This window comes from Pungitius pungitius, chromosome 9 (genome assembly GCF_949316345.1).
Source record: "Pungitius pungitius chromosome 9, fPunPun2.1, whole genome shotgun sequence".
In the NCBI taxonomy this organism is placed as follows: Eukaryota; Metazoa; Chordata; class Actinopteri; order Perciformes; family Gasterosteidae; genus Pungitius; species Pungitius pungitius.
This window is the reverse complement of record NC_084908.1, coordinates 5,943,728-5,958,578: the sequence shown is the minus strand read 5'-3', so window position 1 is coordinate 5,958,578 and position 14,851 is coordinate 5,943,728. Positions and strand designations below refer to the sequence as shown.

The 14,851-nt window shown below is 45.1% G+C and overlaps 2 protein-coding genes across 3 annotated transcripts; one reads left to right on the top strand and one right to left on the bottom strand.

The window, feature by feature from the left end:
- The first annotated feature begins 269 nt into the window (after positions 1–269).
- Positions 270–2,709, top strand: tmem109 (transmembrane protein 109). Its single transcript, XM_037471801.2, has 3 exons — positions 270–757; positions 978–1,080; positions 2,076–2,709. Exons 1-3 carry the CDS (start codon positions 551–553, stop codon positions 2,441–2,443), a joined length of 678 nt encoding a protein of 225 aa, XP_037327698.1. The 5' UTR covers positions 270–550; the 3' UTR covers positions 2,444–2,709.
- A 1,530-nt stretch (positions 2,710–4,239) lies between these two features.
- On the bottom strand, positions 4,240–14,288 carry wu:fc21g02. 2 transcript variants are annotated; one of them, XM_037471787.2, is made up of 15 exons: positions 13,793–13,951; positions 11,561–11,606; positions 10,288–10,435; positions 10,118–10,175; positions 9,811–9,892; positions 9,496–9,611; positions 9,118–9,286; positions 8,625–8,752; positions 8,448–8,531; positions 8,316–8,345; positions 8,166–8,234; positions 7,942–8,076; positions 7,451–7,579; positions 6,319–6,481; positions 4,240–6,127 (listed from the first exon to the last, which is right to left on the bottom strand). In XM_037471787.2, the coding sequence occupies exons 2-14, from the start codon at positions 11,604–11,606 to the stop codon at positions 6,356–6,358; spliced, it is 1,320 nt and encodes a 439-aa protein (XP_037327684.2). In that variant the 5' UTR covers positions 13,793–13,951; the 3' UTR covers positions 4,240–6,127; positions 6,319–6,355. The 2 variants fall into 2 exon arrangements, with proteins under 2 accessions (XP_037327684.2, XP_037327683.2); XM_037471786.2 differs by lacking the exon at positions 13,793–13,951 and adding an exon at positions 14,167–14,288 and having other exon boundaries at positions 4,240–6,481.
- Positions 14,289–14,851: the final 563 nt, after the last annotated feature.

Genomic DNA, 14,851 nt, shown 5'->3' with positions numbered 1-14,851 from the left:
ATATATTTTTGTTACTTTTATGCAAATAAAATTGTATGTAAATGTAAGAATTAAAAGAAACATTTCATGTGTGTTTAACAGAGTGTACACACACACACACACACACAGTTGGCATAAAACATATAATAAGAAGAAACAGATTGCCACATCAGGAAAGAAACAGAACAAGTAATTTGGAAATAGGGGAAATTCCCACAACATAACTGCAGAAGATATTATTTGCTTTTGGAAGCGATGGAGAGAAGCTCTTTGAGGAAGTACGGTTGAGTATAAGCTCATGTCGATCCCCAGAGTTTGGGTTCTGGTGGGAGAACATCACGATGAATCAAACTTCTGGCCGTGTGATACAGTGTCTCACTGGGACAGGGGCGGACACGCCGTCATGGAAACTTAACCCCGCTCGGCCCGGAGGGGGCACACGTCTCCGCCCGGCTCCCGGACGTCTTTCCGCATCCTGTTCAGCCTCCCGCCGCCGTGTACCTGCGGGTAGAGGCTCACTTTGTCGTAACTTTGCTCTTTTACTTTGACGTCGGGATTCCTTTTGTCCACCATGTCCCACCGCTCGCCTCGGAGCGCGCTCCTCGGTGGACTGTGCGTGCTGGCCGCCCTGTTGCTCTGCGTGTCGGCTGAGAAAGACTCCGAGAGTCGCTACGGTTCCATCCGCGAGTTCCGGGCAACCCTGGCTGAGCTGGCCGGGGAAGGAAGGACCTACCTGGGCAGGCTGGCCGGGGAGCAGACGGTGCTGTCGGTGCAGAAGGTGAGAGGTGGAAACAACACGGAGCCGGGTTACTGGAGAAGGCTAGTATGTTTTGTGACATGTGACATCTGAAGAAACACGTACGGAAATAACACGAGGTGGACTTTGGAACTGTTCTCAGCAGTCACACACACACACACACACACCGATGAGAAAGTGAAGAACACGTAGCCAGGTCCTCCATGTGTTGGGGGTTCACGTTGTCCATGCTCCTCCTCAGGCCTTCTCTCAGGTGCTCGCCGCCGTGGCAGGAGGTCTGTCCGCCGGCCTCAACGTGCTCTCCCAGAACGTCTCCCACTTCCTGCAGGCTGCTGGCTTCCACGGTGAGCACCAGCAGCATGTCTCCCACTGTCATCGCCCCACTGAGGGACTCATAGAGGATTATCCCTTTTTTTAAAATTTCCGTTAATATTTCTAGAAGAGTTGGGTGGTCAGGTGATCAGACTAATGAGAAACAAAAGCAGGTTTTTTAGAAAAAAAAAAAAACGGAAACAAACCCACTTCCTGCTCCAGCTTTGAGTCACATTCAGTTTTATTCTCTCCTGCAATGGGCAACCAGGTCCAGCATAAGAGCGAGACGACCACTTTAAGTTCTTCACATTCCATGGAGACAGGACAATAGGTTTGATCGTTTGAAACAAACCCTGAAAATCCAGGTTTTGGTCATGAACCAATACATATAAATTTAAATGCATTAATGCATTAAAACTAATATCAAAATGAATATTTTATTTTAAAAAATTCAAAAGTGAATCCAAATTCCAGCTGATAGTTACCAACTGTGTGTCTTCTCTGATGAAACTGAGCTCCCATGATGCAGCAGCCGGCTGAGTAAGGACCTTAGTCCATATACATATCAGACCTGTGGAACTGGATGCTCCATCATCCTCTGCCATCAGCATGTCCTCAGAGAGGCTCAGTGCCACGAAGGAGCTGTCTCGTCCCCCGATGTCACAGCATGAGAAATGCTAGGTGACGGCTTGTCATAACTTGGGCTGCACAAGTGGACAAAGATCCAAGGGCTCCTCTGTGTTCCAATCCCTTTGATCTCTTAGCACACTTTGCCCTTTCACAAACCATTAAAGTAATCAGCAGATTGGTTGATAAAAGGAAATCATGGTTATTTTTCATTGGCGTTTGGTGGAGATCTGGTTTTTGGGCTGAAGGGATGCCAAAATCCATCATCTGAAAAAAAGCTTAAGATGTTTACTCACTGAACTTTTTCTCTTTTTTTACATTTGAAAATGACCCACTTGGGTTTATTAAAATGAATTAAAAAAAGCATATTTCTGAACTGCTCTCTTTGCTCTTGCCACAGCGTCCCTTCCCATCAGCGAGGTGACCCCAGACGGGGTGGTCTTCGTTGCCCAGTGGGTCCTGGCGGCTTTCATTGGCTACTGGCTGATCTCCCTCGTCTTCAGATTGGTCGCCTCCACTCTGAGGCGGGCTTTGTGGCTGCTGAAAGTGGGCGTGGCTCTGGTCTGTTTCGGGTTGATCCTCAGCGACCACAGCGTGGGCAGTGACACCATGGCGGCGCGGCTGGCCGCGCTGGTGTGTGTCTGCGTGCTGCTGGGCGTCGGCGCCACGAAGAGCTCCGATGCCGCGGACCAGACGGCTCGGCTGGAGGAACAGGTGAAGATGCTGGAGACGCGGCTTCGAGAGCTGGAGAAGCGTAGGAGGACTTAGGAGTGATGGAGGGACAGAGAGAATCCCAATGTGGGTCTTCCCTCCTGACGCCACTTTGAGGGCTTCTTGAACTTCAATTCAGAAATGTTTCCACATTTTTAGATTTTCTAGAACTTGTTTGAAAAGTATTCCATGACTCATGATTTGATACTGACAGTTCCTAAGAATGGGACATGTGTGACGGAAAGGCTTTGATGTCCAAAGATCTGACCGTCTTTATAATGCATTAAAGAAATATTTTAGGAAATAAATCATCTCACACTCGGCCAATTAGTGTGTTTTTCAGATGTTTAAAAGTGGTAAAATCATCTGAACTGATCATAGACACGGTATTTACCGTACCTTAATGTCTCTGCCACAGGGTGTGCTTGTTTAAATGTGGCTACCAGCATCTAGCTTGAGAGCTCTCTCATGGTTAATACCTGTTTCTCCGTTTGTGTACGCAGGACAACAAAAATAGTCCCTGTTCATGTTTTTAAGTGATCAGTGTTTGGTTTGAAGATGACCTTTAAGCTTAACGCGTAACAGTCGATGAAGGTAAACACAAAAGAGAGGGATACCTTCTGTCTGTTGACCACCAGTCGTACGAAATCTCTCCCATGGCATACGGCAAATAACTTTGGTAAGATGTGGTAGAATATAGTAGTACGTGGTACGTTTGGATATGTTAGGATAAGTTAGTATATAGTAAGAAAGGGTATGGTAGAGTACGTTATGGTAGGAAAGGAGTGTATAGTAGGATACAAAAGGGTAGGTTATGGTAGACAGGCATAGTTTTTACTAGGATACGGTAGGATAAACACTTCAGTTGAAGTCATGGCTTTACTTCCATAATGCTTTGAATCCATTTGGAGGGAAAATCACATTAGATACTTTACATTAAGAGCATTTGTAAGGAGCTGTTATGCTACTGGTGTTTCCTGTACCTCAGTGTACCTTTTAACTCACATTGTGAACATATGAGATTTTAGAGGAATAAAAAGCCAAGAGAGTGCTTGAGATGAAGATGTACAGCTGTGTGTGGGTCCCTGCTCTCTGAAAACCATCTCAGTGGCTCTGCAGATCTGAAGTATAAATTAGGCTTATCACATTTCCAAGGTGCTCAAACTGCTGCACTTCAAAACACTCTAGATCCTAGAAATATGTTAAATATTCAAACTGTTGCTAAACAGCATTTGTCAGATTCCCTGAGCTTTATCCTGTAGAAAAAAGCTGTGCTTAGCTTTAGATAACTTATCAGAATGGAGTTTGGAGTACAAACAACATTCTGACAACAAGGATTCGTCAACCTCGTGATGGATGGAAAAACACGTTTCCTTCAAGCAAAATCGCCCAAACAGTTCATATTTTATAACTGAACTCAACTCCAGGTGGAAAAATGATAAAGTGCAATTAATTTCACATTTAGAGCCTCTGTTTCCTTTTCAAAATATGCAACACTTGTGACCACCTTTAATCACATTGTGCATATAGATTCCATCGTTTGCCAATTGATCAAAAACAAAATATCAAAGAAATGTAACTTGCATTTTCTTTTTAGAAAGCTTTCATGGGCCTCATTTTTTCTAGAATAATTTCTGGAGGATTCCTTTATACTATTATGTACTTATGGCGGCATTCATGTTATCCTTTTATTGCTAACAAATGACAGTGTGGAGTCGGGTTGTCAATGTGACCTTGGGTTAGTCACTGATGGGCAGGTGGCTCTGTGTGTGGTAGCTGCTCTCATCAGGGTATGAATAGTGACACGTAAGTTAAAGAGCTTTGACTAAAGACTAAAAAAAGAGAAATACCAGTACAGTTCAATTACCATTTATTTTGGGTTGGAATTCGCCGTAGCCTCAGAAAAATAAAAAATGTGTCTTTGGGTTCAGTAGTTCTGAGTTGTTGCAAAGTGTACAGTTATATATTCATCTTTTGGTCTAACAATATTTCCTTCATTGACATTTTGAATAGATATGTAGCATCTGCTGCTTTCTTCGTCTATAGTGAACGGACAGGACTTTATTTCTTCCGTGGTTTACGTCTACATAGAAGGTGGTAACACGTCACTGTGCTGATGGCACACACTTTATTAACAGAGTCAAGTCATCCACCTGCAGCGTTTCACTCCAGCTGTCTCCTGTAAAATCATTTTAATGTTAAAAATCAACCCCCCCCCCCCCGGTATATGTTAGTAGTTATATAAAAGAGTTATACATCTAAATACAATATGTATACTATCATCATTTCAGGTATAAAATGAGAGGTATGCAAACAAGGTTCATTAGCATATAACCCAGAGAACAATAGTAGTCTCCAACTAACACCCATAACAATTTACACTTAGCAAATATCATTGGTTACATACACAAAAACAACTGAATACACAAATCACATTTTAACATGCAAAATAAAACATTTTAAAGAGAATGTTTGTCCCAGTTTAATATTGAAAAACCCCCAATTTGCTTCGATATCATGCAAGACATCCACTAATTACAGTATTTGACAGCAGTGTATTTACACACCTTCAGAAACAAAGTGATTGATGTTGGGCCCAATCCCAATGTCCCCCCTGAACCCTAAATCCTGACCCCTGACCCCTCAGGGACTTCACTGACGACACCGGGTAAGTGGATGGATGTGAGAGTGTGACGGCTTTAAACGTTGTAAATATTTAGGGTACAGCACTTTGCTGCCACGTGTCACCATGACAACGTCAAAAAATAGGACTTACAATTGAGGGTATTTATTTCATACTTTTTACTCTGATTTGAACGTTTTTGAGGCTCATTTTAAATAGGGTTTTACTTTTTTTTGTCAAAATGCTTTCAATGACAACATTCTATATTTCATGACTTGATGAATAAATATTGTTTTAAAGATTTAAGTGTTTTTTTTTCTCCATCTTTAATCCTTGATATCTTAACATTTTTAAATGACTGTCTGAACACACGTGTGCCGTCCTCTTGTTCACGTCTCCATGCGTTATCGAGTTTTTGACGTCCTATTGCAATGACTTGTGAGTGATTCTATTGGACCAAGTCAGCCACTTGTGGAAAGGGTTCCTAAAGGGCTCGAAATGTGCACCAGTGAGCCCTCAAACACGCAACGATTTGACAACGGCACAGAACCAAACCCTCACGGGGTTAGTGAGTGTGGGATTGGGCGTTAGTCTGAAGGGGAAAAGTCGTCCACTTTTTGACATGTGATCTGGAGGAATGCTGCTACTTCCTATCAACTGTTACTCACTGAAACATTTCCGGGAAAAAGACAAAAGGTGGATGAGTGATATGTTGGGGTTTTTTGCTATAAAAAGGAGGCATGAGGCAGTTAAAGTGGTTATACTGGTAGCATTGCTACGGGTTAGTGGTTACAACAGGCAGACATCCAACCAAGCCAGATTGCGGGTTTATAGAACAATAAAAACCCACTCTCTGCTCAGCAGCCAGATGACTGTAGCTGGGGGTTGACTGATTCCACACATCCGCTGTACAGAAATGTCTGAGTAAATTACATTTAATATAATAAGGCAACTTGAGAACCAGCCTGGACTGACTGAGGGGAGCAGAAGTGTAGTCCTGACCCGGTTTTGGAGTGGGTGGTGTTACTGTGTGTTCTTTGTGGAGGAAGAAGGCGCTCTGAAACCCGTTGTTGACTTTTAGGTAAATCTCCGGACTCTTTTTTGATTGCATGGTTTTCCTTGCCAATCAGATTAAAAGAAAAAAAGAAGGTTGGAATCAGAAGGAAACAATCATGTGCCACGAGGACATCTCTTCTTCGTTTGGTGAACGGAGCCAGCCCTGTTTTTAGGATGTTCATCATACATTTCTAATTCACATGAGAACACACTGCAGTGTGTTAGTCTCCTCCCAACTGGGATCCCCAAATACCTGTGGTGACCACGCTCAGCTTGAGGGGTTGGCCGCCCTACAGGAAGTTGGTGGAGTTCTTTCCATCGATCTTGAACTCGTAGGCGTTGCCAGAGCTGAGCATGTTGTTGGAGGAGGAGGAGGAGGAGGAGGGGGGGGGCACGGGGCAGGATGCAGCTTCAGCCTGAGGGGAGGAGGGGTAGAATGGACATTTCTCTCCACATTCATTTGAAGACACATCACGATGCCTCCCTTCATTCACAGATTCCTGTGTGTTATTGGCAGATGCCGTGCATTGGGAAGGTGGAGCTTCTGCAGCTGTATCTGCAGCTGTATCTGCAGCTGTTCTGCAGCTGTATCTGCAGCTGTATCTGCAGCTGTGTATCAGGAAGTTGTTAGATGCACAGGCGAGGTTCTCATTTGTGCTCTCAGATTTTTACATAGATTTGCCTTTTTACAAATGAGTAAAAACTAGTTTTTGACAAAGTGAAATTATGTGTGTGTACCTGTGTCCTGTCAGTATTTTACTAATACATCATTTTAATTCCTACACATGTTAGTTTAATCTACAGTTATGCTACGGCTTGTATTTTTATAAAATGTATGTTTGTAGCGTCCATACAGAACATTATTTGCCTCTGAAAGTACATCATGTATCTTTGAGGGCTAGAGGAGTAATGTTTAGTGGCTGATTTAAAACACCTTTATACATTCACGTAGAGTCTGTGTCAGGAGACAGACAAGGATTGTGACCAACTAAATCTAGAGATATGACTGGATCCGCCCACCAACCATAAAAAGGAAGCTAGTGGTGAGCGAAGGGAAGGGGTTTGAGGGCAGAAGAGTAGTGCTAGAGGTTGTAAAATCGAAGCGTTGTTTTCTCCTCACAGGCCTCTAATCTATCTGATCTAATGAGGAGAATATATGAGCTGCATCGCGCTTACACCCTACGTGTTACTCAAAAAGCTCCTTGATTCAACGTCAAATCTCTCCTACAAACTGCTGTCACCAAAACTCACTTTACAGTCTTTACAGTTACTAAGAGCCAGCCACTCGGTTACATATCATCCCAGTTATACATGATCTCTTTCCTTTGGTGGGAGCAGGGAGACTCTCTTTGTGTGTGTGTGTGTGTGTGTGTGTGTGTATGGACCTGTTGTGTTGGAGTCAGCAGCTGGTCGGCAGGTGAGTAACCCATGTTCTCCATCTTCACCTCCTGAGGAGGTCCACTGGCAGCTGGTGGTGGTGCAGAGCTATACATGACTGGAGCTGGAGCATAGCCCTATGCAGAACACACACACACACACACACACAAACATTTTGATTCCTCCCTTGACACCTCCGTTGAGGACGCTGAGTCCCAGTGAAGGCATGTGGACAGCGTTCTGACTTCAATGTAGTTTGGAACTACTGAGTCACATCAACACAAAACCAATTCATAAATCTAGAGAAACACACTGAGCATGAGGACGTCCCACCAAGTTGACATAATGTCTTTGGTTCTGTCTGTCTTGCAGTGTGCTCAGCATGCTTTAGTTCAATTTAAACAGAGAACAGCGACAGAAAATGACACTCATTATTAGGAAAAGGTGTCCGACACATCTAGCCTGTAAGAATTGATGAATTGAATTGATCGGGTCGTACCACTGGAGCTACAGGTCCAGTGGGGTAGGCAACTGGTGGTGGACCGTTCCATTGGGGAGGCTGGGCATGTGGGTTCATGGCTGGACCAGCAGGAGGGTAGGCAGGGTTCTGGGGGGGGTACGCTGGGTTGAAACCCTGCAGGCAGAGACAAATCCGGAGTTAAATAGTGAGGGAGGAAGCAGGACACTGGAAATCTAGACAAACTAGATTAGTGTTGTACTAACCGGGGAGGGCGGGGGGCCGTTCCACTGTCCTGGGCCAGCGGTCGGAGGGGGGGGGTGGAATGTAGGACCCTAGATGAGAATACACACTTTGTTATAAGGTGCATAATGATGTGTACATAGATACTGTATAAAGCATGTGTAGTCGTGTACCATGTTGGGGTCGGGTCCGTGGTAGTAAGCCTGCAAACACAAAGGAACACACCCATTCTTCTACTTGTAGCCTTCGTGGACTAATACAGATTGATCTGAATATAGACGAGTGTCAGTGTGGTGGAATCTCACCACTCCGGGTTGTCCAGGAGTGTTGTAAGGTGGACAAGGTCCTACGGGACCACCAGGGGGGGGGTGGACGGCAACTGGGCTGCACTGCAGAGAGAGAGAGAGAGAGAGGGGTCAGAATCCTCTGATGCTCACCAACTCTACCATGTCTCCATATCGCGTCCTCCTCGTCCTCAGTACCTGGAGCGTTGCAGCAGTGGTGGCTTTCTTCTTGAAAATCTTCTTCCTACAGCAGCAGCAGATCCCAGCAGGGATGCCGAGCAGCACCAGCAGAGCCAGGAGAGGGTTTCCGTTAGTCTCACGGCGGTCTGCAGAGGACACCACGGGCCTTACATCATTGTGTGTGTAGTTACGATTGTTACATCATAGATTTTGGACACTCTGTTGATCCATGAGAATGAAGTAAACTCACAGTTTTTGCCCATGGATTGTTAACATAGCATTAGCAGTCTCCACAGGTCCAGACATTTATCTCTGAGGTAAATGATGAACACACACGCTCTGTTGAGTTTGTATTAGCGGCTTAATCGAATAACCAAAACGTAGCGGGGCAAGCTGGAGCAGATGGAACTACATGAAGCCTTCATACCAAAATAAAGTCCTCTGTAATACGAGCCTGCATCAAATACGGGCGGGTAGCCTCTGCACTATTCTGTGGTATATGAGGAGCCACCTGTCAGGTCCATCCGGGTCACAGACACCACGCGGCCTCCCCGGTTCTTGAGGGTGTATTTTCCCACATCACTGTAGTTGACATTTCTGATCTCGATATTCATGGAGTTGGTCCGAACCCGGTCCCAATAATCGGGCAGGTCCTGGGAACGCACAGCACCATCGTGCACCTTAGGGAGCAAACGTTCCGTCAGAGCATCATCGCAAATATCCATCTGGATCACAACTCATTTGTAGCCGGCTGTGAAAACCTGAAAAAATCTCTCCCTTTCATTATAATATATAAACAAAACAAATCTATTAAAACGTTTGGGAACCACTGCATTAAATCCATCACTAATCAATCAACCAGCATCCATCGTGCATCCATCTAGCTCACCAGTGTAACATTGTAGGCCTCCGCAGTGAAGTAGAGGGCGGCGTCGCTGATGTCAATGCCCTCGAGCTGGATGTACAGACTGTCCCCTGCCACACACTTTGCATTGTTGTGTCTGACTAGAGAGGAGAGGAAGAAGGAAACACATACTGAGAAAGAACAATCATATCATTAACCGTCCATAACTCACCAAAGCAAGAATGTGTAGATGTTTACTTAAAAAACTCAAAACGTCAGTGAAAGTCATTCACTGAGGGACCACTGTGGACTCGCTGAGAAGCTGTGTTACCACAGCAACAAAGCGCTGAGCTAACTCACGTGTGACGGCTACTTTGACAGATGAGAGCTCTTTATTCCAGTAGTCTCTTTGGGTGTACGTCCCCTCGTCCTCATAGGTCACCTGACATAGCAACATGTACGTAGTACTTTAGTAAACTGGAAATCTACAACCTCGGCTCACACATAAGCAGGCAGTTTGACTTCTGACAGACAAATACAAGTAGCATCAGAGAGGTGTGCCAAAGACACAAGTACGAGGTCATAGGGTTAACCCTAACCCTAACCCTCGGAGGGGGGGGGGGGGGGGGGGGTAGATCGCCATTAAAAAGTAGCTCGCTCGGGTTACCTTGTCAATGTACCAGCGCCGGTCGCTGCCTGTCCCCGACACCCGACCTTTATCCGTCCTGTAGGACAGAAGAAGAGCAGTTAACTGCAACAACAGTGCAAGGAACTCCCAGCTGCCCTTCACGGCTCAACCACAGGGGGGGGGGGGGGGGGTGCATGAATGTGTCAGACCTCATTCTGTTTTTTTCCCAGTACACAAAGGTCTGACTGGGATGATTGGCTGGAGTGAACTCCAGCTTCTCCGCACTCTTGGGCAGGTAGATCTTCAGCTGCCGGCCGTGGGACAAACGCTCATTGACGTCATGGACGACGTAGGACTCTGAAACAAACGTGGGGAGAAAGATGCTAAAACACACACAGCTTTAGCAGTTCATATTCTACATGATGACACAAAACACAGCGTGGTCGTTTCAAATAGGAAAGATGCGGTGGTGTTCTGTTGGAGGCCTGTTTGTGTCCAACTTATAAATAGCAGTAACTATATCCACTCGGTGTTATTAGCACGAGGGCAACAGGTGACGTGTGTGTAGTTAAGGTTGCGCTGAGATTGTCACCACTCACACACAGGGGGTGGAGCTTAGCCCTCTGCAGAGAGACAGTCGGGGTCTTGAGGGGTCGTGAACCCAACAAGGCGCCTGATCCTTTGGTTCTTCCCGAGGGGCACCGTGAAGGGTGCAGAACCAACTTCCGACTTCATCGCAGCAAGAGGCTAACAAAGAAAACGAGACACCAGTCGCTAGCCAGGACGATGCGGAGGACGCGATATCCGTATCAATTCTGAAATTAATCAGTACACAAGCAATTTCAGCACCTTCCGTGCAGGTCTTAGGGGGAAAGGTATGTTTATCATTATCATTTTACGCTCTACCGGTTTTGGCTTCTAAGCGGCTGGAGGGCTCTCGCTCTTATTTCTACACGGGTTTAGTCGGATCCAATGAAACTGGTGGAAAACTGGTTGGAGCCAGATATTCAGTCTTCAGGCAAGAACAGGGTTTAAGATTGTAGACACTGGAACAATTAAAGTATTAAACACACCAGAGGATCAGAAAACTGCGTGTGCTTTAAAAGGGACCCTGTATCATTATTATGTCTTTGTGGGCTTATGTAATCAAGCACAATCATCCCATGTGAGGAAGTGTAACCAAACACTGCGTCCAGAGGTTCTTCTTATAACCACCTTCTTCCTCCCCCACCAACTACGTGACAGTTGTGTGACGAGCATCTCTTCCAGGCAGGGGTGAGTTCTCCTGGAGGAAGGTGGTGCCAGTACTGGTGGTACTGGTGTTGAATGAACTATAAGGAGCTGGTACAAGGAACAAAACGTGTTCTACAGGGCTCTGATCAGTATCAGTAGCCTAGCCTAACCTTTGACCTCATCCACATTGAGCACGTGCAGTCGTTGCTCCTGTGCGGCCTAACAAAGCGCTGATGATGAGATACTCACCCACGCCGAGAGCAGCAGCCAGCAGGATCGCAACCCTCCACATCATCTGCAAACAGGACGGAGAAGAGGAGGAGCGTCGGTGAATGTGTGTGAGAAGATCATCCGTCTCCTCGTTAAATGTGACACAGCTGTGAGCTAGATGCTAACATGTTAGCATGCTAACATGTGCTAATCAACACCAAACACTAAGTACGGCTGAGGCTGTTGGGAATGTTGCCAGTTTATCATGTACTTGGTCATATCATATTTGACAAGATTCATATTTCTGACCTAAAATAAATATATTTTTCCAGGTGGCAGTAAAGGAAAACTCAACCAAAGTAATATATATAATATAATGATATATAATATTGATCCTCTGAGGAAGATGAACGTCTTTGCAGAAGTGCATGCGGATCCACCCAAACGATGTTGTGATTTAGGTCCATTTACCGTTATTCCCATATTCATGTCGCTAGCATCATAAACACACTGATTAGTGTATGCGGACTGAATACACTAATTAGGGTAGCTGTTAACCAAACAGGGATCAGGAGAACGATCATTATGTCTTATGTCTAAATAAAGAACAGTGTGCATTCGGCAACTTTATATCTGCAGGAGGCACAATATAGTGGAGTTATTGAATAATGATGTTAAACGTTGTACTCATTCTCAGAGTATACTATGTTTACAGTACAGCCTTCTAACTGTATATAGTACATGTACATATTCTCAGAGTATACCATGTTTACAGTACAGCCTTCTAACTGTATATAGTACATGTACATATTCTCAGAGTATACCATGTTTACAGTACAGCCTTCTAACGGTGTATAGTGTATGTACACATTTTTAAGAGTATACTATGTTTACAGTGTATCAACAACAACAAATATGTAGCTCCGGTAATTCACAGGCATCAATCCAACAGAGAGATCTGTACACATCCTTCCTGTAGGTTTTATAGCGGCTCCCTAGGATCTAATGGGATCTAATGGTGTCTAATGTTTCACAGCGGTGTGGAGCTTGTCCATTATCTACGTGCACTGCATTGTGGGAAAACAGTGTCCATCCACTGAACAGAGAAGACATGAGAGTCTACATTTTTTTGTTACACATTACATTATCAAAGGTTGCTGTGGATTATTGTTGAGTCTGATATTAGTAGGAGTTATCATGACAACACATGATTGACAGATATGTATTCTCAGTCCAGATAACAGGCGGAGCGATGGCGTTAATTGGATGTGATGCAGAAAGACAACTCAGTCCAGTCTGCACCTGCTAGCAGCTCACCAGCTGCTCTTCTATTCTGAGCAGAGCGCCGTCCAAATTTAGAAAAACAAGCTCAGGAAAGAACAGCAGCTTTGATTGAGGTAAACTAAAATATAAAACTCACATCACCGCACATATTAACTTCTGTCGTTTGGATATATTAAAATTACATATTTCAATCATGTATGCACCGACAGGACCTGAACGCCTCACAGACCCAGCCCTAAGCAGATGTGCGCAACCCCTCCCTGTAAGCGATGATATGTCCGTCAGGACCTGAACGCCTCACAGACCCAACCCTGAGCAGAGGTGTTTGCAACCCCTCCCTGTAAGCGATGATATGTCCGTCAGGACTTGAACGCCTCACAGACCCAGCCCTGAGCAGCGGTGTGTTCAGCCCCTTTCCATAATCTATGGATCGGCCCCCTCCCTGTGAGGTCTGACGGTATGTCCAACAAAACGTAACAACATGGAGGCATTCGGCTGCCTTTTGCTGGCCTCCTTCAACTAGAAAGAAACACACACGCACACACGAACAAACACACACGCACACACATATATACATATATATGGCTATATATATAGCTATATATATAGCTATCTCAAACACACATATATATAGCTATATATATATAGCTATATATATGCTGTCTATACAAAGGCTCAGCTACTGCTACACGTGCGTATAACACAATAACCCAATGATGATGGTGTTTTCTCCCATTTAACGTTACTGTAATGAAGGGGCGTGGCAGACGGTAAAAAGGAGACGCGGACGATCATCCAAATGGAGCGCGCGCTGCACGCGATGGAGGCGCGCGCCTCTTGGAAGCAGCTTTGGGCCGATTGGAGCAACTTGGGGGCTGTTAGAAGCTCCTGTTGAACGTCGATCACTCATGCAACCATAGTCCCGTCTGGCTGCTGAAACACACCCCACCCAACACGCTCCCCGCTGCCTCCACCCGTCTCACTCACCGTCCTGTCCCGACCTTCTAGTTGGTTCCGAGCCCAAAGCACCTCCGTGGGGTTAATGCGACCGAGACACACCGCTGCGTCCCACTAGGCGCAACACAGCAAAGAGACGTGAGACTGGAGGAGATGAGCTTCAGGACGTGGTGCCTTCACGACCCCATCGGAAATATCATGCAGATGCCGGAAAGTAAATTACACCGAAAAAAAACACTGACGGGAAAAAACGTAGAGGCTTCATCGATTTGGCTTTCTGTTTTTTTTCTGGTAATTATGACTACATGGCCCATTGTCACACAAGTTCCTGTGTAATTACCCTTAGAATAAAAGAAAATAATGATCGTAACATTAATTTATAATTCAATGTAGAGTTCACTTACTGGTTTAGGTCCTGAGCCGATGGTTTTGTAATATCTGCCACTCCTCTTGCGGAACAGTTAAAAAAAATGTGTTCATTAAAAGTGGAACATTTGTAGATTTTTCTTTTTCTCTTTTTACATGAACACATCTAGTTCGTGGGTGTGAATGCTGTTTGTCTAGTTTCATGCACACCTTTGTCATTGACTCTCTTTTGCCCGCCTCTCATCTGACGCTAATGTTGGGTCCTCCCACCGCCACTTTGTTCCACTGCTTCCTCTTACCTGTTCTCCAGGGCCTCTGCCATCCTGCCCCGGTCCTTTTAATGCCGCTCATGTTTGTAGTGTAGCAGTGGACGTTGACATGGTGCTTGTGGATGGCTGTAATGTTGGTCCGGCCTGGGGAGCATGCAGTGTGGAGTCCGGGTCAGGATCCACTTGATCCTGTTCCTCTGGCAACTAAAGAGACAATGTTGCAGTATTTTATTTTTGCAACTTTCGGACCTTTGTTGCTTAATATTACACATACTCCAATGGTACAACTTTCTCAAACACGGATGAAACTCTATTCAAGCAACAACTATACAGACCGATCCAAGATAGAAGCTACCTGAATGGCAAAGAGCAGAGACTTACAGTATATCAGGATATCAAAACTATTAACAGTGTGGAGCACAAATGGAAAGTTACGGTATACACATTCATCGAT